The sequence below is a fragment of the Cataglyphis hispanica genome, chromosome 13, assembly GCF_021464435.1.
Source record: "Cataglyphis hispanica isolate Lineage 1 chromosome 13, ULB_Chis1_1.0, whole genome shotgun sequence".
Lineage (NCBI taxonomy): Eukaryota > Metazoa > Arthropoda > Insecta > Hymenoptera > Formicidae > Cataglyphis > Cataglyphis hispanica.
The window spans coordinates 4698833-4726441 of NC_065966.1; the positions used below are offsets into that span (position 1 = coordinate 4698833).

At 38.2% G+C, this 27609-nt stretch overlaps 1 protein-coding gene and 1 long non-coding RNA gene across 6 annotated transcripts in view; one reads left to right on the plus strand and one right to left on the minus strand.

Annotated features, from left to right (window-relative positions):
- Window positions 1-691: 691 nt before the first annotated feature.
- Window positions 692-27609, plus strand: part of LOC126854008 (filamin-A) — a 30183-nt gene continuing 3265 nt past the window's right edge. The window contains exons 1-31 of one of the 4 annotated variants that reach the window (XM_050600319.1): window positions 757-981; window positions 3397-3776; window positions 6841-6965; window positions 7373-7503; window positions 8065-8278; window positions 8364-8481; window positions 8691-8878; window positions 9097-9252; window positions 9491-9632; window positions 9704-9909; window positions 10075-11554; window positions 11634-11769; window positions 11970-12049; window positions 12122-12289; window positions 21173-21319; window positions 21397-21624; window positions 21710-22024; window positions 22222-22440; window positions 22538-22858; window positions 24033-24254; window positions 24330-24517; window positions 24682-24886; window positions 24950-25087; window positions 25168-25341; window positions 25431-25738; window positions 25818-26046; window positions 26134-26262; window positions 26344-26559; window positions 26715-26891; window positions 26977-27216; window positions 27298-27441. In XM_050600319.1, the coding sequence (XP_050456276.1) occupies window positions 3407-3776; window positions 6841-6965; window positions 7373-7503; window positions 8065-8278; window positions 8364-8481; window positions 8691-8878; window positions 9097-9252; window positions 9491-9632; window positions 9704-9909; window positions 10075-11554; window positions 11634-11769; window positions 11970-12049; window positions 12122-12289; window positions 21173-21319; window positions 21397-21624; window positions 21710-22024; window positions 22222-22440; window positions 22538-22858; window positions 24033-24254; window positions 24330-24517; window positions 24682-24886; window positions 24950-25087; window positions 25168-25341; window positions 25431-25738; window positions 25818-26046; window positions 26134-26262; window positions 26344-26559; window positions 26715-26891; window positions 26977-27216; window positions 27298-27441 (7114 nt within the window). In that variant the 5' untranslated portion in view covers window positions 757-981; window positions 3397-3406. Of the gene's footprint in view, window positions 982-3396; window positions 3777-6840; window positions 6966-7372; window positions 7504-8064; window positions 8279-8363; window positions 8482-8690; window positions 8879-9096; window positions 9253-9490; window positions 9633-9703; window positions 9910-10074; window positions 11555-11633; window positions 11770-11969; window positions 12050-12121; window positions 12290-19867; window positions 20058-20242; window positions 20282-21172; window positions 21320-21396; window positions 21625-21709; window positions 22025-22221; window positions 22441-22537; window positions 22859-23103; window positions 23205-24032; window positions 24255-24329; window positions 24518-24681; window positions 24887-24949; window positions 25088-25167; window positions 25342-25430; window positions 25739-25817; window positions 26047-26133; window positions 26263-26343; window positions 26560-26714; window positions 26892-26976; window positions 27217-27297; window positions 27442-27609 lie in introns of those variants that run through there. The other 3 variants (XR_007688054.1, XM_050600320.1, XM_050600321.1) reach the window with 3 other exon arrangements.
- LOC126854023 (uncharacterized) lies at window positions 13198-19721 on the minus strand. Of its 2 annotated transcripts, XR_007688056.1 has the most exons (5): window positions 19584-19721; window positions 19307-19474; window positions 17754-18023; window positions 16520-16707; window positions 13198-15974 (listed from the first exon to the last, which is right to left on the minus strand). It is a non-coding gene; the product is annotated as an uncharacterized LOC126854023 (long non-coding RNA). The 2 variants fall into 2 exon arrangements; XR_007688055.1 differs by lacking the exon at window positions 13198-15974 and having other exon boundaries at window positions 16445-16707.

The window sequence follows — 27609 nt, forward strand, 5'->3', positions numbered from 1 at the left end:
AGAAGAAAAGGATATATACAACCTGATAGGTTGTTATACGTTACGGCTCTATTATGGCCGTTCTAAAGAACTCTTCTCCGATTAGAATCACACTGACGTCACAAACAACGTGCCGGATAGGGCATGAAATGTGCAAGGTAAACGTTTATTAATACCGTCATTCGCCAGGTGTGGAGAAGTTCGCCTGTTCATATGCAGCACGACGTTTATGATTCCGACAGGTGCCACCACCTCGCGGAATGATTTGTGCGCTTCCGTTGCCTATTATTCAGGAAAGTATTGTGCAAAGCTTGCTGAATCCAAATTATATATATAAATGTAGCAAGAAAAACATAAATACGTATACATATATGTATACATATTTTCGCAGCAAATCTATTGAACTTCAATTTGATTTAATTTAATTATTATATAGATTGATGTCACATACACATCTATCCTCGCATCTCTTTTCACAAATATAATTAATTCGAGATGTCATTTCTGCCACTTTTTTAAAATATTAATATCATCAAAATTCTCTCTCTCCATCATTGTACAACTATCAGTTAATATTGGTTTCGGTAAATTTCGGCAAAGTTTTTTTTTAATCTCAAAATTCGAAAGAGTTAAATTGATGCAAAAATTGTTAACTTTTATTTTTCTTTATTTTTCAGCGTTTCATGGCCAGCAGGTCATGCTGTTTATCGCTACGGCCCTGCTGCCATCACAGTCGTGCGTACCCGACGATTCCACAACGGGCGATTGTATAGCAGAACTGCTGGAGAACGAGAGAAGAAAGAGGAAGGGGTCTCCATGTCGATTCAGTGAGCTCACGCACGTCAAACACTCATCAACGAACGGCGCCGCGACGGTACATCCAAAAATGGCATTTTCCGCATAACGATATCTCGCCGTCGTCGGCGTTCGTAACGTCGTCACGATCCGTTTGCTATAGTTTGACCGATCTGGTGGAACCTCGCAAAGTGAATAAGAGCTAACGTAAGTCCGAGGAAGAGTCAGCGTAAATATACTAGTCCGCATACCGTACGTTCCTGCGTCCTGCATGTGCGCGGTTACGTGGGTGATGAGTGTATGTATGTATATTTCTAAAGTATTCGACCATGAGAAAATATTTACCTCCGAAAAAGTGCGTCGTCCTGAAATTTTACGTTTCCGATGGAACAGCTAGTGAACATTTAAACTTTATTTATCACAATGTTCTTGGAAAAGTGCTTAAATAATAAAGTACGAATATTTCTTAAAATAATCGTTGAATGAAGATACTTAATTGCATGTTCGATAATAGATTTAAAAACTATCGCAGAGATTAAAAATATATATAATATAAAGATTCATGAAATAAAAAATTTCGTGTCGAAAATCTATGAACTTAATGGTCTACTGATCAACTTTAAAGCATTTAAAATATAAGTGTCAAATCCGCGCGTAAGACTTATGTTGAAAATTTTCTTTAATAAACAAAATTAATGGTTTTAATAAACAATTCATTTGTTGGCATATCATTTTCCAAAACGAGATTTTGATAAATGGAATAAGCGCGCCGGCCTTTTAATTTCGATCCATCGATCACGCAATCAATGCGAGTGCCTTATCAGGCTAATATATGGAATAATCGATCGTTGTATAAATCAGAACGATTGCAAATTTTTCAGAAGATTTTTTTCGAGTGACGTGAACGACGCGAATAAGATTCGTGCGTGCGTGAGTTCGTGTGTGGTGAGCAAAATTTGAGAGCGCAGTGAAAGTCGTGTACACAGTATATCTCCTAAGTAAATTTGATTCACGATGTCATTCACGTGCGTGTGCGCGAGAGCGATCCTTATTTGAATTCTGTGACACATTCTAATAAACATCAAGATATTTCTTGCTCTTGCATCACGCGATGCGTCTCTCTATTCTGCGTAATATTTGATCAATATATTTATAAAAGATATAGATAATCTCATATTGAATTCTTTTATTGAATTAAATTTTCCTACGATACTTTTTTTTATAATTTTAATCAGGCTTTTTGTTACAATTTATTCTACAGATTGTTACATAATATATGCATAAAAATGTCAAAAGATTAGATAATATTTTAATAGCCTGTTTGTATCCTTCATTACTCAGCGAAATCAGGAAAAATCCACTGTCTGCGCGGCTCACCGTAAATTTTTACGCACTTACGCAAGAGCGTCACCGGTCGGACAAGCTTTTGAGACAACAATGATGTCATTCCGCAGTGTATCACGCTGAAATAACTCGTCGCTCTCGTGCATGTATAAATAGAAAATCACAGTGCACATCTTCGATGAAAATGTTCGCAATTGTGCATTGCGAAGTTATTATTACAAATTTAAACTTTTGATAGCAAATTTTTTATGACTTTAAATACAATTAAGTATCCCATTTCAACAAAACCATTGGTCTTTAAAATAAAATCCAGTTCCACGATAATATCTCGGCACTGCAATTTTTTTCACTGACCGCAAGTAGACCGCTGCGATCTAGATTTAATATTAATATAAAGACTCTTTATTGTTATTTGATATACATGAGAACTCACAAGTGTTTCGCGAACCGTATCGTAATTAATGAATTTCGTTAATATCTTTGCGTTTTGCAAAGTTTAGGCGCTATAAATGGACTACTATTCAAAATTAAATATTAATAAAAGAATTTTCTATCATTTTAAATAGAACTTTGCGTGTCAATTCGTCATAATTAGCGAATTCTATTTCAACCGCTTTCTTACGCCGTTTCTCCTCTTTATTCAAAGTTTAAACTCGAAGTCTTCGTCAAATTAGCGTAAAGTGGTAATTAACAAAAAATGCGGCAGTGTTGCACGCGAGAATAGATGAGGAAATAGATTATTCACACCATTGGGCCAGAAATATATTTACTACAGGTGTATGCATCAACACTTTCACTTCGCGCGGCATTCGCTGATCTTCTCCTCGTCTCGTCGTGGATGTACAATGCATGCTCATAAATTTTTTATCGCAGTAAATTGAGTTTCTCGTGATGGGACGACCTTAAAGGTCGGGACGGTTTATGCGCTCGAGCGTCATGAGCAAATGTTTCTCATAATTTATTCCTTATTTGGTGTGTATTCCACGGCTGCTTGTGCAATAATCTCCACGTTTACTTAATCAAAATATGTTCAATTATATATTTTATTATACATATTTTGTTATGTATATATTCAATTATGATTGTAATCATAAAAGTATAAAGCGTATTCGTAAACATTCGCAATCGTAAACTTGCTATCAATTTTATTGCAGGTTTAGAAAAGTCAAGATTCTTAATATTAAATATTAAAAGAGTTTTATATCAAGTATACTATTAAAGTATAATATTAAAGAGTATAATATTAAAAGAGTTTTGATCACGTGACCTCATCGGCAGGAACACAAGGATGCAATCGACCGAACAGCTGCGACCGGAACAGTTGGTGGGTCTGGTAGCCCGCTCAGCCGAGGGCACGGCCGCGAAAGGGATGCCGATTAAGGGCCACGAGGACCTTTGGGTCGAGATCCAGGCCAACACCTTTCGGAACTGGGTGAACGAGCATCTGAAGCACGCCGGCGACGTGGGCAGCGATCCCGTACTGGACCTTGCCGAGGACTTTCGGGACGGCACGCGTCTCTGCGCTCTGGTTGAGGTGCTCACGAAACGCCGTCTGCCGCGATGGAATCCGCGACCGGCGAATCAGCATCATCATCTAGAGAACGTGTCCACGGCATTGCAGGCTATCGAGGCCGACGGCGTCAAGCTTGTCAATATAGGTAAACAAATCTATTTAATCGCTCTTTGTCAAAAAAATGGAATTATTATTGTAGTGGGAGGGCAGTTTGATAAAAAAAGTGATTGATTTGATTTATTTAAATTTATTAAGGTACCGATTATTACATTTTGTCGCGATGAAACTTGCAATGTTTTTGATGTAATAAATGTGACAGAAGAAATTGACTCTTTTGCATGCGATCCATAACATAAGAAAAATGCCGTGTTTTATAGAGATTGATGAGAATTACAAGAATATAACGCGAGACGAAGGCCGACCGTCCATGGTCGCGCGAGATCGTCAAGGCGTTACACGCGCTCAACGTTCAATTATGTAGCGTAATTGGAACGACGGTCGATCGTTAGGACTTCTACAATGTGTATCCATTTCGTAACTCAAAGTATCCAGTCGTAATTTGCATTGGAACAAATAGAAATTAAGTTAGACTTCCATCACTTCTCTTATCTTATGAAAATGGAAATAATTCTCGATTGATCGATACTAAACGATTAAATCATTGTATCAGCTTTTAATTTTCTAATATGTAAATTAAATTTTAATTAAGGAAAAAATTTTAAAAGCTATTTTTTAAATCTTTTTATCGTATAAATTTCTCATACAGCATATTTAAAGAAGGGATGAGAGTTCGTTTGTTTGAAAAAATCATTTTTTCATTTTATTTAACGAAAAAAAAAAGATAAGAATGATTAATTTTTAGTAATACAGATTATGTTAAAAAATATTTATATTCCCTTTTTCTCTGTAATTATATATTTCCATTGCTCGAATGTGCCTTTCCTTCCTTTCGTATTCGTTTCTTTCTTTTTTAGGACAACATTGTTTTCGTCGATTTGTTGTCGTATTTCACAACATGTTCGCTCTCGGTTTGTCGTCGATCGCTAACCGGTGTGCCACGTGGGAGGAACTCCTCGTGTTCATTAACTCTCTCCTATGGTGGCGTGTCGAGATGCAAGAAAAATGCGCACGCGTGAGAGAGACGCGTTATTAATAATGATACGCGATCAAAGTATGAGAGAGCCGCCACGATGCATTCCTCGGGTAATGAGCAATCGCTAGAATCGCACATCTTCTTCGCCGCCAATAAAAGGACCGCGTATGAATATGCGTATGTTTATGCCTGGCTGATCTATCCGCGTTGATCGTTTTTAATTTTTTCCCATACACAATATACAATTTTGTTGTGTAAATTATTGGATATGTAACGTATCGTCTGTTGATTGTAGTCCGTTGAGACATTCTTCCACGATTTAATTTGAATTCCTTAAATTCTCTCTCTCTGATTTTCTGAATCAACATTCTTCTAGTTAAACCGGCTATCAAGATTCGCTTTACAATGTACTTTCTTCGGGCACAAGTGTCCGACAATCAATCACTACAAATAACTATTCCGCTTTCTGATGATAAAATTATTCGATTTTTCAAGAGATTGTAGATTGCGAAAGCATACGCTGAAAGGATAATTTTCCTGCTCGGAAGTATCGGCGGCGATCCGGCCCATTACCTGCCGCACGTTGCTGCAGATAATACGTTTTCCTCGAACTGTTATGATAGTATAATATATAATAATAACGCGACCCAGCGTTATCTCAGCGTTATCTATGAGTCAGCACGCGACCACACGGTAATCGTTTCGAACATGCGGGTCATCATCAGCAAGCTATCATCTATCTTTTAACGACGCCCGAAGGTTTATGTATCTCTGTCATAATATTTTACATCTCGTGCATGACATCGCGAAACGTGACTTTGCAGATTTCCCTCGACCATGGACGATACTTATCAGATTTGTAAAATTCCAACAATCAAAAGATGAGAATTATTTATAAAATTAAAAAGATTGAAGAATAAAAAAGAAATTAAGTTGCGGAACGTTGCGCGTTCATGCATCGCGATTTATTATGCACCGTCTAAATTTTAATGAACACGCTAGTCTTTCCTTTTTGCGTCTACATACACCTTGCAAATCGGAACTTCGAGGTCGTTGCCTTTCTTGTGTCGCACTGTTGGCGCCTACGAAACCGCTAAAAACCACCATCGTGTCGTCATTGTCTTTGTCGTACATACGCACGATTGTTACGGCGCGATGCAATCCGCGATGATATACAAATGATACCGTCTCATGAGACCAAGATGAGAGCGACGCTTATCTCGCGTCTAATAGCGAACAATACATATGCGAGAATAGACACGCAAATCTTAATTTTATCTTAATTATCGCATTCGTGCTTATTCGCTTTATCGTGTCAAACATCGAGAAATTCGTAGATCTCTTTAAAAATTTTAGAAATAGAAAAATCTGGGTTGTTGACGTCTGTAGAATATGAACTTAAAATATCTTTTCAATTTATTTAATGTTTCTATTTATATCTTTATTTTATTTATATTATATATATCTTATTAATTTAAAAATTATTGAGTAAGAAAAAATAAGTTAATAAGAATTATATCCGAAAAAAAATTGACTTAGGTGATTATATCGCATTATATATGCATTATATACGCATATACAATCATGCTAAATTTCGAATATAATTATATATGTTCATGTATGATCTTATGCTCATTTTTTTCGGATAGAATCATAAATTTACAAAATAAAATATTTATGTTTCTGATTGAAAATCTGATGATAAAGATTTTTTTAAGAATCTGTGTAATTATCCAAGATTTATTGAAACACGTGTAAGTTCTCACGAATAGCGCATCCACTTTCTATGTATACACGCGCTTGATATCCAACATCAGTTGCGATGCGAGAATCGTAGTAATAAAGAATTAAATCCTCAAACTTGTTCTTCAAAGTCATCGTAAATCTTTCCCGTGCAATTAAAATTGTGGAACGATGCTGTGCGTAAACACGCGCCTCTCTTTCTTTCTCGAATTAAACCGCTTTTCCGTGCGTGTCAGACCGTTATTTCCAGATGTAAAAAACAAAAAAATTCAGACCGAGACGATAAATCAAATCGATTTCATTTCTCCTATAACGTTTTACCGTTCTTTATTGTTTACACTCGCATTAACTCGATATTTTTCCCGACTTCCAGGTAATGTGGACATCGTGAACGGCAACCTGAAGCTGATCCTGGGCCTCATATGGTCACTCATCGTGCGATATCAAATTGGCAAGTCCAAATTCCCGCCGAGGAAACTCATGCTCGCATGGCTCAAGGTCAGTATGTGCGCGCGATATAATTGCTTCCGTCGAGGTCGCGGCATCGCGGCTGTAAATCAAATACAGAGATACTATTACTTTACTCGTGCTCAATCTGGCACACGCGCGCATGTCCACGTACATACATACATATATTAATATTACGCGAGTAAACGTGAGTGTTTCCGTTACGAAAGAGTTCAGAGACGCCGACCGTATACGTTATGTTACGTGCTTACATAGTCAGATAACATGCATGTATGTATAATATGTATGTATGTGCATGTTAAAATTTATGCCTTCGTCTGACCTTTGGATACTTCGGCTCGTTCGATTTTATAATAACCGCACTAATAATCGTAGAGGGATAATTTATATAAGGCGGTGCCGCCATAATTCGATTAAAAACGATTTTATTATTTCAGGCTGCTTTACCGGAATGCAGAGTCAACAATTTCACGACCGACTGGAACTCGGGCGTGTATCTGAGCGCTCTTTTGGATTATTGTAAGCCTGGTCTATTCCCTCATTGGCGACAACTCGATTCGAATGATAGGTAAAATAAATAAATAAATAATAATTTTATTGGATGCATAATGTAAACAGAAGAAGAATATAAATAACATTAAAAAGTGAGGCAGGTCGCTCTTTTTAGTCTAACAATAAATATAATCTATTATATTACAACGCACTATCACTTGCGTCTGACTCTTAATTGCTCGCGAATTTTTAAAGTTATATTATTACATATATTAATTCATAATCAAATCATTATAGGATGATGAGAAAAATATTCTGTGTATTAATATATGAAAAAAATATTGAACTAGTAGGATATAACCACTACCATTATAAAAGTAACTGTGATAAGTAAAACTATGAGAATAAGATATAAATTATATATAATTGAAATATAATATTATTTATTTTCTCTAAAATTCATATCTTGTACATCAAAATCGTATGCACGTTGCATTGTTTCTGTAATCTCAAAAAATTGTTCTCGACAAGTAACGGAAACTAATTACTATATACTATGTTACTATAATATGATGTCATGTATTTTATATTCTTATTGTCTCAAAACATCATTATATTAATTCACGTAAATTTGTAGTGTTTACAACTGTCGCAAGGCCATGGAAATATCGAAACGAGAGTTCGACATTCCCATGGTGCTGGAACCGGAGTATCTGGCGTCACCGTACTTGGACGAGCTCTCGGGAATGACCTACTTGTCGTATTTTATGAAGGAAGGTTCGCCGGGCTTCCACGCAACGCTGCGATGGGTCAATTCGCAATTATCACATACCTCGATACGGAACTTCACGGTGGGTGGAGTTGAGGCGTCTTGGCTTAACAGTACTTTGGTATATAATAGAGCATACGGTGATATTCAATTATTCGCTTTTACAGACGGACTGGAACGACGGTAGAGCTCTGTGCGGAATCGTCAGAAATTTGGGTGGCCCGGCGCCACCCTATGAAAAACTCGATACCAACCCATCTGCCTGGGAACATAATTTGCAAATGGGTAAAACATCCATAAATATATTCTCCAACACATTTTGTATTGGAGATGTAAAATAATAATGTATAAATTATATATATATAATATATAAAATTGAATAAATTTTTTACTATAAATAAATTCCCAAGAAAAAAAGATATTAATTAATTTTTGTTAATAAAATTTGACTGTCTTTGAAACAATCAAACTATATCAAATGTATTCTCTATAAGGTATCGACGGCGGTAAGAAACTCGGCGTGGAGCCGATCTTGAAGGCGAAAGATATGGCGGACCAAAACGTGGAACATTTAGGCGTGATGGCGTATGCAGCATACTTTCAATGGGTGAAGCCTCGCCCTCAAGCGAGCCAACAGATTGCTGTGCACATCGATAGTACATCCGCCCGAGTGCAACAGCCGGTTGGTCAAGTCATTGTTTGTTAATTACATCTTCGCGCCACGGCTAATTTTAAGCAGCGTTCACGAATTTTCACCTCTGCATCCCAGTTTCTTCATTTCGATCCTGCCTTATCATTAAAGTCGTGGCCCATTCGATGAAACAACCGTAAAATTTCCATTTCTCGATCTTTTCGATCATGTTATTTTGGTAGTAAAAACGTTGTACGATCCGATCGCAGGCACATTTCAAGTTAGAGATGGTCACCAAAGATGTAAATGCAAGAGAGGTGCGCGGTGAAATCATCAGTCCCAGCGGACGTGTGGAATGTAGGCTTACATGGAATGGAGTTCACGGCAAAGGCACCTTCGTACCTACAGAAGTTGGCATGCACAAGGTTTGTTCAAAGAATAACATAGTCAGAAAATATTTAAAACTAATTTGGTAATTAAATCTAAATTTTAAAATAATTTTTGTATGTAAATCTACGAGGTTTTAAAAATTATATTATTTAATCTGATCTACCTTTGAATTTCAGATTTTCAAAAAAATTATAAATAAAAATATATAGCACGCGATATTAAATATTATCTTTTGTATTATCTTTTTACCAAAATTTATTTTTTACTTTTCAGCTAATGGTATACAATGATGGCGAGCTGGTGAACGGGTGTCCCTATTATTTCAGAGTTCTGCCACCTCTAACGAAAATCAAATCCCCGGGCATGGATCCTTGTGCTATAGGATCTATCGTCGAAGTTCTAGTCAATAGTTACGGTATGCCTTTAAATAGGTGAAAGGATTACTTTTTGCCGGACAAACTCAGTATGTTGAAATTTTGTGTTTAGGAACTAGTCATGATGGTATTGATGTAACCGCGTGGTCTCCGACCGGCAGATCCCTGCCGTGTCCTGTTAAGGAGAAGGATGGGGTTCATACGGCGACCTTCCAACCCGACGAAACAGAAGAGTGGAGTATTGCGATAACGCATAAAGGAAATCACATACAAGGCGGTCCCTTCACTTGCTTCGTTTTTGATCCTAATGGGATCAAGGTACATAATTCATTCATTGTTAGTAATAGTTAGCATAGTTCTTTCTAATTCCTCTTTTATGTAATTGATATATATTATTAATTAATTTCTCTTATATATTAGATCAAAGCAACATCATCGTTTTTTGTTGTGAAAATAATTTAACAATAAATTAATTATGTTCAGCTCTTGGACACCGACGGTGCTATGCCCGGACAACCATTCTCCTTCATCGTCGACGCGCGGGGAACCGGTGGACTTGGTGATGTAATAATCGACATCGTCCACGATAAGCAGTCGGTACCCTTCAGGATGGAAGATTTTGGACACATGCAGTATCGAGTGTCCTTTGTGCCTGGCGACGCTGGAAAATACCGAGTGTACATGTATTTTAACGGTTCAGACGTGCGCGGTTCGCCGTTCTCTATACGAGTGGGCACACAGAAGGGATCTCGGAGATCGAAAGAGTCTACGTCCAGCCTAGAGCGATCTAAGGTATCGTCCCTGGAACGGCGAATGAATGGACTAAATATTTCCGCGACAGAACGGACCAGTCCGACTCAGAAATTGTATACATCTACTGTATATAAATCTATCAGTCCTACACAGCGTGGTTATTCACCAATCCATCAGACTAGCCCGACCTACAAAACGTCGAATAATTATATCACCGAGAACTCCACTACCTCGACTTACCATAACACCAGCTCACTAAATCGCACCCGTTCGCCGAATCATCTCAATCACAGTCCCGTACAGAGGAACGTGCACAGCCCGTCGGTGCTGAAAGAGACGAAGGACATTTACGGCAATAATGCGTATAATCATAGATCGCCGAATCTACAGAGTCCTACCTTTATCAAGGAATCTAAGGATATTTATTCGTCCAGTACACTGAATAGATCGCGATCGCCAGATGCAAGTCCGATCGGACATATTATCAAGGAATCCAGAGATATCTACAACTCAGGATCCTTGAAGAAATCACACTCGCCGCCGCATTCGAGTCCGTATCGCAGTGTCACAAGTCCCGCCCAAAGTCCTGTAAATCGCAGCTTCAGTCCGAGGATCAGCGACAAGGACAACAGTGTCGTGGATACTAGTAGCAATGTGCGAGTGTCTTCGATGGTAGGTAGCACTTCTAGACGAGACTCGTGGGATGCGATTGCCAAGACAAAATCGCTACTATCGTACGGCAGTTTGGAATCCCTGGCGAATCTGACAAACTCGCCGACCGCGGAGAATCGGGATAATAGCCCAAACAACAACTTCCTAAATAACAATTACAAGAATACGCAGAGTTACACCACGAAGAATGTGTCGTCGCATTCCGCGACGACAAGTTATTTGTCCGTGCAGAAATCTTCAAGTCCCGATTATGGCACCGGACAAAAGTACGATAGTAATCAGGCCACTCGCCATCATGGCATCTTGAAGAACAAGAACAACAACTACGGTAAGAGCGTAGATACGACGGACAGTACCGCGACGCATGATAGATATTTAAATAACGGCGGTTCCGTTTACGTATCCGCATCATCCGGCAAAACGTCGAGCTCTATCGTCGCCACCGGAAGCGCGCTGGAAATGCTGCCAATACATCGGCCGACCACTTTCAACATCAACTCCGATGTGGATCCCAATAAGGTGTCCGTCACCGTTACTGGTAAATCTCGATGCGACTTTCGACGTTAATGATGCGTGTCGCGAATGCACGATGACGTCCGGTTTTATACTTTCCGCAGGTCCCAGCGGCAAGACCGTACTGGTACAGAGATCGAAACTGCGTGGTTTGACGTACACTATCACCGCCGAGGAGGTCGGCGAACACATCATCCAAATCCTGGTAAACGGTCAGCATATCAATGGATCGCCCTTCAGGTTCGTAAAAAGACAAAAACTTATTTCTCGTTTTTATTATACGAAAGGGACGTTTTATAGACATTCTGGGATATAGTTTTGATATATATTTTAAGTTTAAAAATATCTAAAATGAAAATAAGAGATTTCTACATCCCGTATTAAACTTTTATCGAAAGATTGAAAATTTAGATAATGCGAGATATTTACGTAAATTTTAGATCACAAGCATACAATGCTCGAGCTATACAAGTTGAGAGTATCCCGAACGGAGTGGTGAACCAGCCAGTAGAATTCGAAAGTACGTATCCGACTGAACGCATCGTGAAACTCTAAGTGCATTCAATAATGAAGGACGTTTTTTTTTTATCAGTTGACGGATCGAGAGCCGGCTCGGGAAACTTGGAAATCCTTGTGAACGGAGGACACGTTACGAGTTTCGTGAGAGCGCTAGGTAGTCAGCGTTTCCTGGCGTCGTTTGTGCCACACGAAGCGGTTACGCACTTGGTCGAGATGACGTTCAACGGGGAAGTCATCCCTGGTAAGTTATTTTTTGATACTTATATATATAATCTGAAATCTCTAAACAAGTAAACTCTTAAACGCGCTTTTATCTCTAAATTCAAATTTATTTGGAATAAATTCCAAATAATTTTTTGCCGAATGAATGATTAGTAATCATTTCCTTGCACGTAATGAATTTCGAAATTCAAGAAATTACGTTAAAGCTTTTAAGAGACTTTGGAAAAAATCATTAGCATTTTTTAGTTATTTAGATATAAGAACTCGCAATTACATTCCGGATTTCGAGTATTAACACAACTAAAAAGTTTGTGTTTGCTCCTTCCACAGTTGGAGCACCGTTAGAACTCAGACATTTATCCCGTTTCATTCGTGTAATACTCCACGCTAGCATTTGCGATCTCTACCTCTGCTCGCCGCGAATATCTTAATTTTCATGGTGCGGTTTTTAGCGCGCCTTTCTTTCGTCAAATTCCGACGTAGCGACCTTCGACGCTTCTCTTCGCTAGAAAATATTCCTAACACGTTCGCATACGCACGCGTACATGCACGTGCACGGGCACATATAACTCCTGGAATGCGCAATAGTCTTTGCCGTCACCATTAAAGAATCTGGAATGCGCATTCAACGTTGAAATGTTGTTTAAAAGTACATCGCGCGAATGATGATCTAAGCCTGAAAGCGACTCATCGATATACAAATTAGAATTAATGCGTCGATATAATTGCCTCTTGATCAAAGCAAATCGATTTTAAAATGACTTGATTTATGGATATTTTTATATATGTAAAGCGAAAAATACAGATAGCAACCTTACAATTTAATCAATAAATTTTAATAAATAAGTAATTATCTTTAAAAATCTTTTACTAAGAGAGAGAATTATGTTAATCAATCAATATATAAAATCATTTGGTTTAATCTCATTTAATAGTAATGTATTTAATCGTATTTTTTCTTAACTCAAAATATATAGCTTATACTTTTAAATATTAGCATATATTCAGGAAAATATTATTCGTTAATTAATACGTCATTGGCACGGATCCACCTTGAGTTCTGCCTGTACATACTTCTCTCTCACGTGCGCGCGAGCACAATTCACAATGTAGGTATTCGTGGCGATCTTATCATGGAAATCATTCACTACGTTACGCTACGGAGCGTTATTTTTTTTATGACCTTTAGTACTGTTAGACTACTCCGCGGCTAGATTTCCGTTAACTATCGCGCGATCAGGAAGGTGTCGTAAGCGATTTCCGGTATTCTCCTTTGCGTCTGCTTCATGGTTCACGGTAACTTTTAAAAACGGCCTCTGCAATATCTGCAAACGACAGCTTGCAAAATCTCCGCCTCTTATCTTGCTCAATACGCACACGCTGAAGTAATTCTATCATAGGTATACATAACGTGGTCCTTCGAGAGAAACTTTTTCGCTAATTATCCTCAACGCGGATATTTTAATATCGAAGATTGAAAATTTCGAGAAAAAAGTTGGCGAAAAAATCATTCGAGCCGATTTTAAAGTATTGACGTTATCAGGACGTGTTTTACTTTTCCGTAATAAGTGCCTCTGAGCGATCCATGCTACTTTTCGTGTTTTGCGTACTTCTTCAGACGAGAGTCATCCAGGAATGTACATAGGTTGCTCGAGTTCATCCGCGTCCCAGGCGAAGCAAGCGTGTCTCTAAGTCAGCGGGTCATCAAGCAGGTCGTTGACTTGCGATTTCACGTATTCACGTGACGTCCTACTGACCCATATGCGATGTCATCGTTTTCTTCGGCTTCCTGAACGCGAATTTTTCCGCATCTACCTCCCACCGTCGCGAGGCCGTGATCCACAATACCAAATGACGAGACATTCATCTCCCTCATGCCGTTTAAATCACGTTACTATACAACTTGATTATAAAACAAAGACGCATCCAGCTTCAGTAAAAGAATGCACTAAAAACATGTAATGAACAATAGATATACAAGTAGTTTATATTTAAATTAATTTTCCGCGGTCAAAGTTTTATTTGAAATTAAAATTAAATCTAAATAATTTATATCCTATTTATTTTTGATATTTCTATATTTATCAATTATTGAAGGAAAAAAGTTAAAAGTTTCGAGAAGAGAAGACATGCATTAAGAAAGTGAAATTGTTATCCATAGAAAGACTAGAGGATACATAACTCCGCTACGCCATTGCACGTGCACGAATAATATTATTTAGATGCCATGTATAGTATACTCTCTGCTGTTGTGACTGCGTGTTCACGCAGGAAGGTAGCAATACACTCGGCAACCACATTATTATCTCTACCCTTTCCTCTCGCATTGCGGACGAGAAACGAAGAATACAAGTTCTTCTCTCATCCGTGTTTTTCGATACTTCTCGACTACAGTATGTTTCACAATATTAACACAAATTATTTCTTACATAATGTCACTATCTTATCTGACAATCTCTTATATAGATATATAAGAGCACGTATAAACATATGTAGTGAAAAAATTAAAATAATTGAAGTAAACTTTTTTAAAGAGAAATTAAAACAGAATAAAAAATAGAATTAAAAACAATTTTAGTTAATTTTTGTCGCATTGCTTTAAAAATTACACATGAAGATCTTTGCAATTTATAAGAGAGTATGTCGAATATTATTGCGTAATTGAACTCATTGTCGGTGCGCTTCAATACATTTCTTCGATCGATATTTCATTTGCATCCGCTATGGAAACTGCGCATGGAATATGAGCATGTAATGAATACCGTGTACGATCGTAGGTGTGGCTACGAAATTCATGTCGGCGTACAGACGTATTTGGTTACGAATGAGGATACGCAAAGCCGCTCTATCTGCCTACCTATGTGAATATAAACACAATTCAGCACGCGGTCATATGCCTTGTGCAACATCCAGTCTCGGTATAATTTCTATATTAGCCCTTTGTGAGTCATGATTCGTTTCTTTAAAATTACATTATATTATTATATTTTTAAAAAATAAATAAATAATGATAAGGAAAACGTAAATGTATAAATTTTGTCCGAAATTCGATAATACAAAGATAAATTTATCGTAACAAAATATTTATCTCCGCTTTGCCATCGTCTTTATATGTCGATTGCATTCCGCGAGATTTTATGTTTGGTTCTGCTTCCTTTCGCGTAATCATCACAGCGAAGCGAACACGGGCGGACCGTTATCATCGATCGGAAGAAAGAAACGAACGTGGTTGTTTCCCCGCGCGACACCCCATAAAAGTGTCAGCCGCGCCGATCGAACCTCATGGAATGTGTTCTTATGCGCTTATACCACCAAGAAAATTATCGCCGATCTCTTCTGGTCTTGTATAACTTTATCTCCGTGTTATTCTTTCCGAAAATCTTCCCCGCGTCTCTCTTGGCGACTGATTATCTTTGTTGCAAAGTCATGCAACAGGCTTATTTGAACACAAGTAGAACACACCAAGTCTCAATCAATTAAAAATTTCGTATGTATCTCGTGATCTCGCAAGATAATACTATTTTCAGTCTCTAAAGCTGGATGACAGTTGAAAAAATACAAAGTTAAAAACTTACGCGAATGTAAAAATACATACGTTTCTTTATGTAATCTCAATATTAATTAGATATTCCAATGTATGCGGAATGAATTCTTTCAAACTGCGATACGCACTTAAACTGCTGAACCGCCTTATTATATAATCACTGTAATTAAAGCAAGATCATTAATTTTTCGCTTTATGTAATCGCGATAATAGACGTAGGTACGAATCAATGGAATCGATGGCACGTCATACGAGTTTCATAAAAGTAATATTGTGTATTCAAACAATATTGAGATTTCCATTTGACCATGACACTCCAAAGACCGTGACAACTGATGAGAGAAAATCGCACATCCAGTTGCAATTATAGAAACCCAAGAGATCGCGTGTTCATACACGATGCGCACTTGACTCGTCAATTTTATGACTCTTCATTAAGAAATCAATTAAATTAGTTCGAGAGAGATAATTAAGCGGCACATTAGCTTTTGCCTGTTTTAATATATCTTAAAAAATAACTGTAATTCTTTTAATATAATGTAAAAAAATTAAAAGTTTTCTCGATATTTCCAAAAAGAAAATGAAACACAATAAATAAATTGATAAAATCGAAAACACATTTGCAGCACATTCGGAGAAGCATTAATTTATTTCCAAATAAATTAAAGAGATAAATTTAAGTTGGACAAGTGTAATTTTTCTCACCTGACGATACTCTCCATAGATTTTCATCTTAGCTTAAGCACTTCGATAATGAGCCGTAACTTTAGAACATAATCTCGCTTGTAATTAATCGTCCGATGCCCGCGCAAATGTGTGCAATTGATTCGCTCGAATAAGCGATGTAGATTTATTCCGAGACAAATTTTTCTCCGTCATTCTCGCTCAAGGACCTAAAAAATATTCAAGAATTAGATATTAAAAAAAAAAAAAAAAACAGATTTATACAAGGTTAATTTAAATAAATCTATAAATCTTGGCTTCGATTTTTTCGCAATCCTTTTCATTTTTGCGTAGGATAATAATCCTTGTCCCGTAATGAAATTTTTTGTATAAAATGTTACTATTTCGGATTATAACTCGAGGAAAAAGCAGAGCTGACATTCGAATTTCCACAACTGCCGTTGTCAGTGATTTCAACGATCGAATCAACTGACATAAATGCGTATTCGCTTATAATATGCGAGGAGTGTAATGTCATCGGTTCTTCGACTGCGATCATTTTAATAACAATAACAGCAATCAATTACGCGGCATAGAATGAAATTCGAGACTGATTAGATTTTATTGTTCGCTACAAATATACAGGATGTCTTGAAGAAATGTATTCAATTCGCAACTTCATTCTTTTCTAACATAAATTTAATTTATATTTTTACGCACGTTCAAAATTTTTTAGATTCATGAATATTTATAAAATTTCTGACTCTGCATTTACTAAATTATTGTTTATGTAATAGTTTTCAACCGGCCAATAAAATCTTCCTATATTGAGACATTTTTTAGATTCTTAGAGTTATGCATCTATTTTCCTGAAATTAAATTTGCATTGCCAATTTGAACACCCTATATATCGATATATAAAGACAGAGTTGTAATATGATTAGAATCAATGAAGATCGTAGCTATCGTCCGTGTGACTCGACTACGTAAGGAATATCAGCAATACACATAAACGAAGAATTTAATTTTTTCAGAATATTTGAAAAGTTACTTCGACATTTCCCATGTGATTAACATATTAAACTACCTCGTAAACGTCTCTCGCTTTTTTGTCCCACTTAACGCATATTTCGAGATCTTATCTCTAGAAGAACTGTTCTTCAATAAATTCTTAATTAGCACTCGGATTACAGTTAATTGACTTCGTTATAGCGAAAAGATAGTGAATGAATTAATTAAAATTCGCAAGTAATATTGTTTATCTATTTTATATGACCTTGGAATTTTTCGGTATAACACGTGTAGTCGTGAAGTTTTCGACAATTTTGGATGGATCTACTGGTTGCGTGCCGGTCAACCCGTTATGTCTGGGAATGCAGCAGCGATTCACCGTGCACGGTCGCTTCGACGTAACTTCTCCGTCGCCAAGAATGTAGCGTATGTCTCGGTACAATTCAGCATAAAAAATACTGTCTCATCAGTATATCCCAATGTCATAATCGAAATTTCGATTGAAATGTTGCTTTGGACGGAAAAAGCAGGCCACCTTAAATTAAAAGTCAAAATAAAATTAGCACGACAAACTTTTTCCATGTACGACATAATAAGGCAAGCGATCATTAATAAAGCAATTTGCTTTATTAATGACGCTACCACTAGATTATCGTTGCAACCATTGTCTTTCGTGACAGCTGTTCTCTCCGCGAATAAAACCGCAGCTGACAGAAATATTTACGAGATTCTCGTACAACAAACTAAGATGAATTATATTAATCCAGAGTCACCGACGACTAATTTATTATCAATTGATCTCCATTATTGCAATGTATTTAATGATCGACAGCTGCGTTCGCGTCTGAAAGAACAAGCAGTTTCTTGTACGAGTGCATGATGTTTGTATGATGCTCCGAAGGAGCACAAATGGTTATCCTTATGACAAACACGCAGATCGCATGTTATTAACACGTCGCGTTACATAAGAGCTGCGTATGAACGGTAGCTCGCAGACGTTAAATGATTTATATATGCAATCACATTTCTCGCGAATGGGTCACACATGTCCTAGACTCTTCCTGCAAATTGTGTACTTGTGTCAGGTGTACTTGTACAAGTAGCGCAAATAAAATCAGTCGCCGTTATTTGCCGTTACGCACCGGTTCTCTGCGAAACAGCCATCGCGCATAGATAAGGTCGATTCATTAGTAATCGAAAATGAAAAACATTGTCGTATATATGATTAGCCGATCGTCACGAAGAATTGGAAATTAATGACAGGCTTTTGAAGGGGAGAAACGCTCATTTTCTTTTCATTCGTGAGAACCGCGCTTTAGAGACGCCCAATTTTCTATTTGTGATCCCAAGATATCGAAATACACGGATCGGGTATCCCGCAAGAGAGATCGCGCGGACTGCAGCCGATCGGATGAGTAAGAAACGGATGGGAGTATCTTGAATGTATCTTGTCTTCCTGAGACCCCGCGATTAAGGTCTCCTCTCTCTCCTCATTCGCGTTGCGATCGCAAATAGACTGTAATGATGAATATGAAGTTCGTATCCGTGAACTTTCGAATGCACATGTGGATTTCATGTTTTATAAAAAGTAAGCTAATAATGTAGGAAAACGTGATTGAGCGCCGGCTCGCAGGTGGAGAAAGTAAAGATATTCGAAATCGATCGATCATTGATCCTTGCAGGCAAAAAATCTAGAATACATAATCTAGGAATCTCGTTCAATGTCAACGCAAGAGAATTAGATAGTCGTGTCCGATGATCAATAAAAAAATAGGACTTATTTACGCTATATATATTTAAAAGCTTTCATTGTACTACCTTTCAATAAATCATTCCGAAATGATATGCTCATGAAAGTAGTTGACATATCCCGGATACAGTCAAAAATTAAATTTTGGAAGATCTCTATCTCGAATTAGAGGAGAAATCCAGAGCGATCTGCTTCTCTTCTCGTTTCCATTGCAAATTGTTTGAAAAATCATATCCCTACAATTATAAAAGAACGGCTTCAGATTTATTCTTGAATTCTCCAGTATCTCTAGATGTTTTTGACAGAAATAAATTAAATGGACATAATGTTGCGTCATATACATACCTCCGCCGCTAAATATATGTTAGGAATACAGGTCAAGCGTTATTGGAGAGCCGCTGCTTGTTTACCGTATCGGTGACGGGACCGCCGAGCTGGTCCGCGCGCGCCACGAGGACATACGGCCCTGGTTCTGGGCCCGAGCGGCGGTGGGCCGCGGCGGTGGGCTGGGGCACATACACGCTCGTCATCCTGTCCGTCGTTCAACTCGGTCGAGTCCGCCGCGTTGCGTTGCGTCGCGTCGCGGATCGCGCGAGATCCAGCGTTCGTCGCGGGTCGAGGTCGCTTTTCCCGCTCGATTCTCCGGATATTGTGCAGTTTTTCGAGTGCGTTTCAGCGGGGTTCGTTCAGCCGCTCTTCCGTGGAGAATTCTCTCTCTCTCTCTACGTCGCTCCGGCGTGATGCAGCTGCGGGAAGCTGTCGACGTCGCGATTGTCATCCGTAGCGTACGAGCCGATCTCGTACAGTCCCGAGAGTAAGGTGGGACGTCCCCTCACCTCATCATCCTCCTCGTAGTAGATCCTGACGACACAGGATCGATGCGTGTCATCGAAGTGCATTCATATCGCGTGCGTCTTCGTTGGATCGCGAGATCAATCTGGATCCACCAGCCGCACTCCGTTTTCTTTCCTTTCCCCCTTTCTTTATAATCTAGGTTCTTCCAGCGTCTTTCCAGGTTTCCTCTCGCATCGCGACTCGTCGAGGTAATTGACGATTCATTTTAGGATCTCTCTCTCTTTGACTTCGGAATTCAAACATTCCGACAAGTTCGTTGTTCCCATGATGTCATGTGCAGTGGAATCGTCACGTAAAGCTTGTTTTTTCCGCGTCTCCACGACGTAATTTTGAAGATTGGACTCTACAAAATTTCGACGCACTTTAAACTTGTTTCGCGCGATGATATTTTTATCCTGGACTCTGCAGCAAAGTTTGTTAGATATATGTATGAGTGGATTTTTTTGACCCCTTTTAAATGCGTTCGGAAATATTATCTATGGAGTAGAGTAGCATTTAATTGACCAATCAAGGCAATGAAATTTTCTTTTGTCCCGATTGGTCAATTAAACGCTACGTTACTTTCGGAAAAAAAGAGCTACTTTGACAGCGCGTACTTCGTGCGCGTGGCAGGAAGGTTAGAGGTCGAGTTGCGAGTTGCACTTCCGGGGATCTGCAATTCGATTCAAAACTGTGACCTGTATCTTATATCGGCTCTACAAGAGTATAGTGTGTAGTGTTATTATAATAATCGAAGAATCCCGGATAACGGTGTTGGCGTTTACACACGAAAATACGTGTGGGAAGCACGAAACCGTTCCTAACAAAGCGTCACTCTTTAAATGGAATGACAAGTCAATATCTTTCTGCGAGAAATTGTTACAAGTCTCTATATTTCAAAACAATTATTTAGTGATATATATGAATGCGAGATCATATAATAATGAAATAATAAAATTTGTGTATGAAAGCATTATGTGTGTGATTAGTTATCTATAGCAAAATTATAATAGGCAATTTTTGAAATTGTAAATGATATATGTGAAGTGTTCTTTGTATCACACTGTTGAAAATTTATTACTCTAATTGCATATTATCAGGTTCACCTTGGCGAGTTGGCATCATGCCTGCACCGAAGATGTCAGTGATAGGTGATTCTATCAGGCTGGTTCCTGCTGGTAGTCCCGCTATCTTTGAGTTGTCCGCATTAGGCTTCAGCAGCAACGAGATTGACGTCAAGATTATAAGTGAGTGTTAATTTGTGTTAATTGATTTATGAAGCAATCTACAAATATGCTTAATATACTTATTCGATGAATTGTAGCACCCTCGAAGAGACACATTTCCGCGAGAATTGACGAAGAGCCAGGACGATCTGGTGAATTTCGTGTCGAGTTTACGCCAACTGAAGTAGGCAGTCATCTCGTGGAAGTGAGCATCGCGGGACAAAAGCTACCGGCAGGACCGCTCGTCGCCAAGGTGTACAATAGTAGTCTGATCCAAGTTACTGATGTACCTAGTGCCGTAGTTGGCCATGCCTGTCAATTCAGAGGTAGGTCATTGATTATATTGTATATGTCTTGTGTGTCTATGAATGATATATTAAATCTAAAGTGTTAAATTTGTAATTTTTACAGTGGATGCCAGCGCTGCGGGAGAAGGTCAACTAGAAATCTCTATAAACGAAGGAGAAGTGCCTAATCATGTTCAAGTAGTGGGTGGTGGTCGTTGCCTTGTATCTTTCACCCCTGAAATTGCTAAGCCTCACTATATCGATATAAAATTTAATGGAGAAGCAGTACGTGGATGTCCCTTTGTCTGCAACGTGTCAGACACAAGCAGAGTCACACTGAGTATGAATCATTTAGAATTAATTCCGGTCAATCATCCTGCCAGTTTCCTTATGGGAGTTGATGGAAGTGGTAGTGCAGAGCTAGCGGTTTCCGTAAGGGGTTAGTGATGCATTAAACATTATTACGAATAAAATTGATAAGAAATCTGTATATAAATTCTTAAATATGTAACATATTTCAAGTTTCATAAAAATATTAAAATGGCATATATCAATTTATAATAATAAAGCCATATATATCTCAGATAATTATTCAATAATCTTTTGAATGGATAGATTAAAAAAAAAATCTTTCAGGACCGAACAGCGAATTGCCAGTTAAAGTTACTGGTGACATAAGTAACGGTTTTACCGCCGAATTTATACCAAGGGACGTGGGTGTACATTCAATTAGCGTAGAATACAACGGTTATCCCGTGAATGGTACGCCGTTTCTAGCCAAGGCATTCAATGCAGATAACGTGCTAATTGGACCTGTAGCTAGAGGCAGTGTTGGTCAACCAACTCACTTTACTGGTATATAAACTAGCAGTTAAATAAATATTAGCATATATCTTAACACATATTTACACATTAATATTGAAAATCTAATGCATACTCTTCTTGTCGACAGTTGATGCGAGTCAAGCTGGTGAAGGAAATCTAGAAATTACGATATCGGCTCGTGGCCAAAATATACCGACGCAAGTAACGCCGCAAGGAAACGCACGGTTTTCCGTTAGTTTTGTACCGTTCGAAGCGTCTGAGCACGTTATCAATATAGCCTTCAATAAGAAAACCGTGCCCGGTTGCCCTATAGTGACACGTGTGAGTGGCGACAGTCACGTAACCGTGAGTGGGCAGGCACTAAGCAGCGCTGGATTAGGACGGCAAAGCTATCTAACTGTCAGTAATGTTGCCGGTAGCTTGGAAGATTTAGAAGTTAATGTTGAAGGTAAATATCGCTGTGCACGATTCGCACGAGTTCATTGCTCGTAAAGTGATATAATTGTTAGCACGTATGTTGCGAAAAATGCACAGAAGCATCCATGTATTGATTCACCATGTCTTTAATACGGAGGGATCTCTTGATTTGTTCTTAACGTCACGGGAATGTCGACGTAATTGTACAGGAATTGTGTTCATCTGTGTGTCATTAATCTATTAGCTTGAGAGCAATTTTCTCTCTCTCTGTTGCAGGTCGGCCAGCTTTCAGACTACGACATTACTAGACTTCTCAAAAACTAATCTCGCTCTTATCTTAATTTATGGATTATAACGTGAAACACATACACATGGTGGTGGGTTCCTAACTCAATCTTTTAAAGTCTTGTATAAGGGTAGTCTAATAATTATCTCTCTCCTCCAATTGCATAATTTGTCTTATATTTGTTGTTACCACTTGAAAGTATTATAAACGCTTAATTTGTGGGTTTTAATAGTAGAAAAACTATGGAAGTTATCTAATATTTCGTAATCACATTATTTTGTGTGCTTGCGAAATATATTTGACTTACGTAAAGCCATTTTTATGGTGCTATATGTTTATTTTAAGTTGTGCATAATTGTTAAATCTTCCAACACAATGATATATGCATCTCTAAACTGAGATTTTTAAATGCATAATGCCTTTTAACAAGTGTGCCAATATATTTTAACTCTAATATACATATTTATATCATAATGTTTTATATGACAAACGAAGGAAGCTGTTATAAGTTTGTTTCTTTCTACCTGATATGAATATTGGGTATAAATTATTATAATAATTATTTTTTAATATATCTTCGCTCTGCCGGTTGCTTTGCTCAGCCAAGCATGCTATAAACGGATTAGAAAATAATCTTACATTAGTTCTATTCTTCGTGCATTCAAGCTGGAGCGAATTAGAAATAATGTATGTATGGACAAGATATACAGCTTTCTCTCATTAGTCGCGGTTAACAATTATTTATCGCAGCTATAAATCCCTGACGCGCAGTCTGCTTTCTTTAACGTTGCTTAATACGAGTTTATAACCGATTGGACGTATACGCGAATCTCTTCGCGATCTGGCAGTTCCGGTGTCCACCCCAAGTAGATGGCTAACTCTAAATGATATTAAACGACTAACCCGCCGGACTTGATAGGGCCCAATGGACAGGCCGTACCTGCTCAGGTCACCGACAATAAAGACACGACATGCAGCGTGGCGTTTACACCGAGAGTCGTCGGCGAGCACCGAATATCGGTAAACTACCGGAATATCCCGGTGGCCGGCAGTCCTTTCAGCTGTAAAGTATACGATGTCGCTGCGATAAAAGTGAAGGATGCTAAGCGCGGTGTCATCGGATTGCCAGTAACTTTTCTGGGTATACTTTTTTTATTATTATAGCTTTTAAAATATAGTTTCATACTTGAGATAAATCTCGTTTTCTCACCTATAGTCGAGACCAGTCAAGCGGGACCAGGTAATCTGGAAGTCACTGTCAATGGCGGACGAGTACCGACATCGGCTCAGGCACAAGGCCCTCATACATATGCAATCTCATTCACACCTCGAGAACCGATCGTGCATACAGTCGACTTGCGATTTAATGGAGAGGATGTGCCTGGTAGTCCATTTAGTTGTCAGGTATCTTATTTTATATCTTATTTTTCGAATTGTACGAATTGTAGAAATCTAAGCATATAAAAGTTGTGTTATTTAAAATTAAAACTACTTTAGTAACTTACTTTTACATATAATTATAACGCAAGATAAAATGCAGGTAAAAACGTTTTATTGAAACTATTTAGGTCAGCGATACAGCAAAAGTGTTAATAACCGAGGGACTTGAGAAAGTATCTGTGAATCGTGTCGCGACCTTTACAATAGAAGCCGATGCATCTCTCGGTACGCCCGTCGTTGAAGTGCTCTCACCTACTAGAGAAAGTTTACCTGTACACATCAAGCAGAATAGTCATGGCGTCTATACCGCCGGATTTACTCCAAAGGATGTTGGTGTGTATATTTAATTTAAATATAATTATAAATTTATTGTTTTAAATAATGTTCATATTACAGGTGATCACAGCGTCGAAGTGAAGCTTAGTGGATCACACGTGGAAGGCAGTCCGTTCCTTGTCAAGGCTTACAATGCTGATAAAGTTAAAGTGACGGATATAAATAGTGGAGTTGTTGGCAAACCAGTATTCTTCAGCAGTAAGATCATATTTTTCACAGTAATTTACGACGAATTATTATTATGCAAAATTTATAACATTTTTTATTTGCTGTTCTAGTCAACGCCAGTCAAGCTGGAGCTGGAAATTTAGAAATTATAGTGGCAGTAAACGGCAAGAATGTTCCGAATTACGTGCAAAGCGAGGGTAATGCAAAGTTTAGGGTCAATTTCAAGCCACAAGAAGCCGCTGTACATAGTCTCAGTGTCCGTTTCAATGGAGAGCCTGTTCCAGGTATGAAAAAAATCCGCTTGTATCTAATCATATGATTTTATCTTCAGTTTTTTATCTTCAGTTTCTTAATATTTCATCGAAATTCTTAGGTTCACCGTTTAGTTGTAAAGTAGTAGGTGCAGGTCAAGCAATAATTTCTGGTCACAATCTGAAGATGGGTGCGGTGAAGCGACTGATGTCTTTTACTGTAGATCCGCAGACTCCGTCCACGAATTGCGACGTTATCGCAACTCCACCGTCGGGCATTGCTTTACCTATCACTATCGAACCCATCGATGGCAAGTACAACGTGAGCTTTGTGCCCACGGAAGTCGGCAGGCACAACATCAGCATTCTGATAGACGGCGAGTCGATTAAAGGCTCTCCGTTCGCTTGCAATATTTACGATGTAACTAAGGTAAGCTGCTAAAAATTTGAAATTAACACTTAGATACTCTTAATGTTTAATATAACATTGGATATCATAATGTCTACAGGTGCACGTGTCCGGTCTTACGCAAGCGTTACTGGGCCAGGCAACCACGTTTACTGTCGACGCCGCAGAAGCCGGCGAGGGAACGCTAGAATTGGTTGTGAGTACAGAAAACAACACTGTTAAAGCCGAGGTGGTGGCCTGCGCACGCGGACTATATGACGTTACATTCGTGCCACAAACAACAAGTGCACACTACGTTAATATCAGTTTCAATGACGACAACGTACCAGGTTTGTATGCGAACAATTTCATTGATCGATTTTCAAAAGCCGATTTGAAAAATAATAATATATTAATAATACCGATATTTATCTTAGGAAGTCCATTTAAATGTCCCGTGGTTAGCAGCATGTTACATGGTCCATCAATGATCCGAGTCGGTAATACAGCTTACATAGATCTGGATATGTCCGACTTGAATGGTCCTGTAGCAGCGGAAGTTACCGGTAAATTATTTATCTAAATATTGATAAAATTATCGGATACAATTTATTTTTTCTACAATGCTCTTTTTTCTTTCGATTCAGGTCCGGACGGAATAATTATTCCTAGCACGTTAACAAAATTATCGTCCAGTTTATATCGCGTGGAAGTTCGAACCCGACAGGTGGGAACGTACAGTATAATATTCAATGACGGGCACAAGCTGGTCAGTTCGCAAACGCTTCAAGCTTTCGATCCCGGCAAAGTTGTCATCAAAGAAATAGCAGACGCGGTTTGTCATCGACCTGCAACTATTTTAGGTAATTATTTAAGGATATATATAACTTTTAATTATATATACATGTATATAACGTTTAATGTATACTAAATGTGTACTAAACATATTGATTTGTGTAAAAGATAAAAAGCAGGAAATATAAATATGTTTAACAGATTTTGTTTCTTCTTTGTATAGTTATCGCGTCGAAGGAAGTTGGTCCCGGAAAATTATCGGTCAATGTACGTGCGGGCGGAGCGGATGTCGATAGTTTGGTGAGAGAAGGAGAGAACGGCGTTTACGAGATCATATTCCATCCGACACGCGCCGCACCTCACAAAGTTCACATAAAATACAATGAAGTCCATATTCCTGGTACGATATATTACATTATCGCATTGTATTAAAGTATCATTAACATTACGAAAATTTTGAATTTTTATTTTTATAATGCTCACAGGCAGTCCATTAGATGTGACGGTACGTGGTCCTACTGGAGGACGGGAAGTGACGGCGACAGGATTGGGTCTATATCAGTCATGCGTCGGGAAAGTAACATCTTTCACTATCGAAACTCTCGGACGTCCTGGCAAGGAGTTTGACGTCGTTATTAGTGGTCCACAGGGCAATGCCGTACCCGTACGTTGTTATCAGCATCGCGACGGCAATCTACTTGCTGAATTTACAACAAATAGCGTCGGTAAGATTAGAAAAAATTTTGTTGTTACGTGATAAAATACGTTACGAAATAAAATTACTATTGCATGTTCTCTTCACCCAGGCACATACAAAATCGACGTGCTTCACGGTGCAAAACCAGTGTTGGGTTCGCCATTCTTTTGCCAGGCTTTTGACGCTGCCAAGGTGAAATTTCAAGAATTAGGTCCCATGACGATTTCAGTTCACGATCACATCGCATTTAAATGTAAGTATAAGTAATAGTTATAGCATGTAATGTGAGTAATAGATTTTCATGTGCGTTTTTTTTTCGCGAGATAAGCCGATACAATGCTAAAGAAAAATGTATTAACTATATAGAACCGACATAAAAAAAAAATGTTAAAGAACTATAAAAATATTTTTTATATAAATA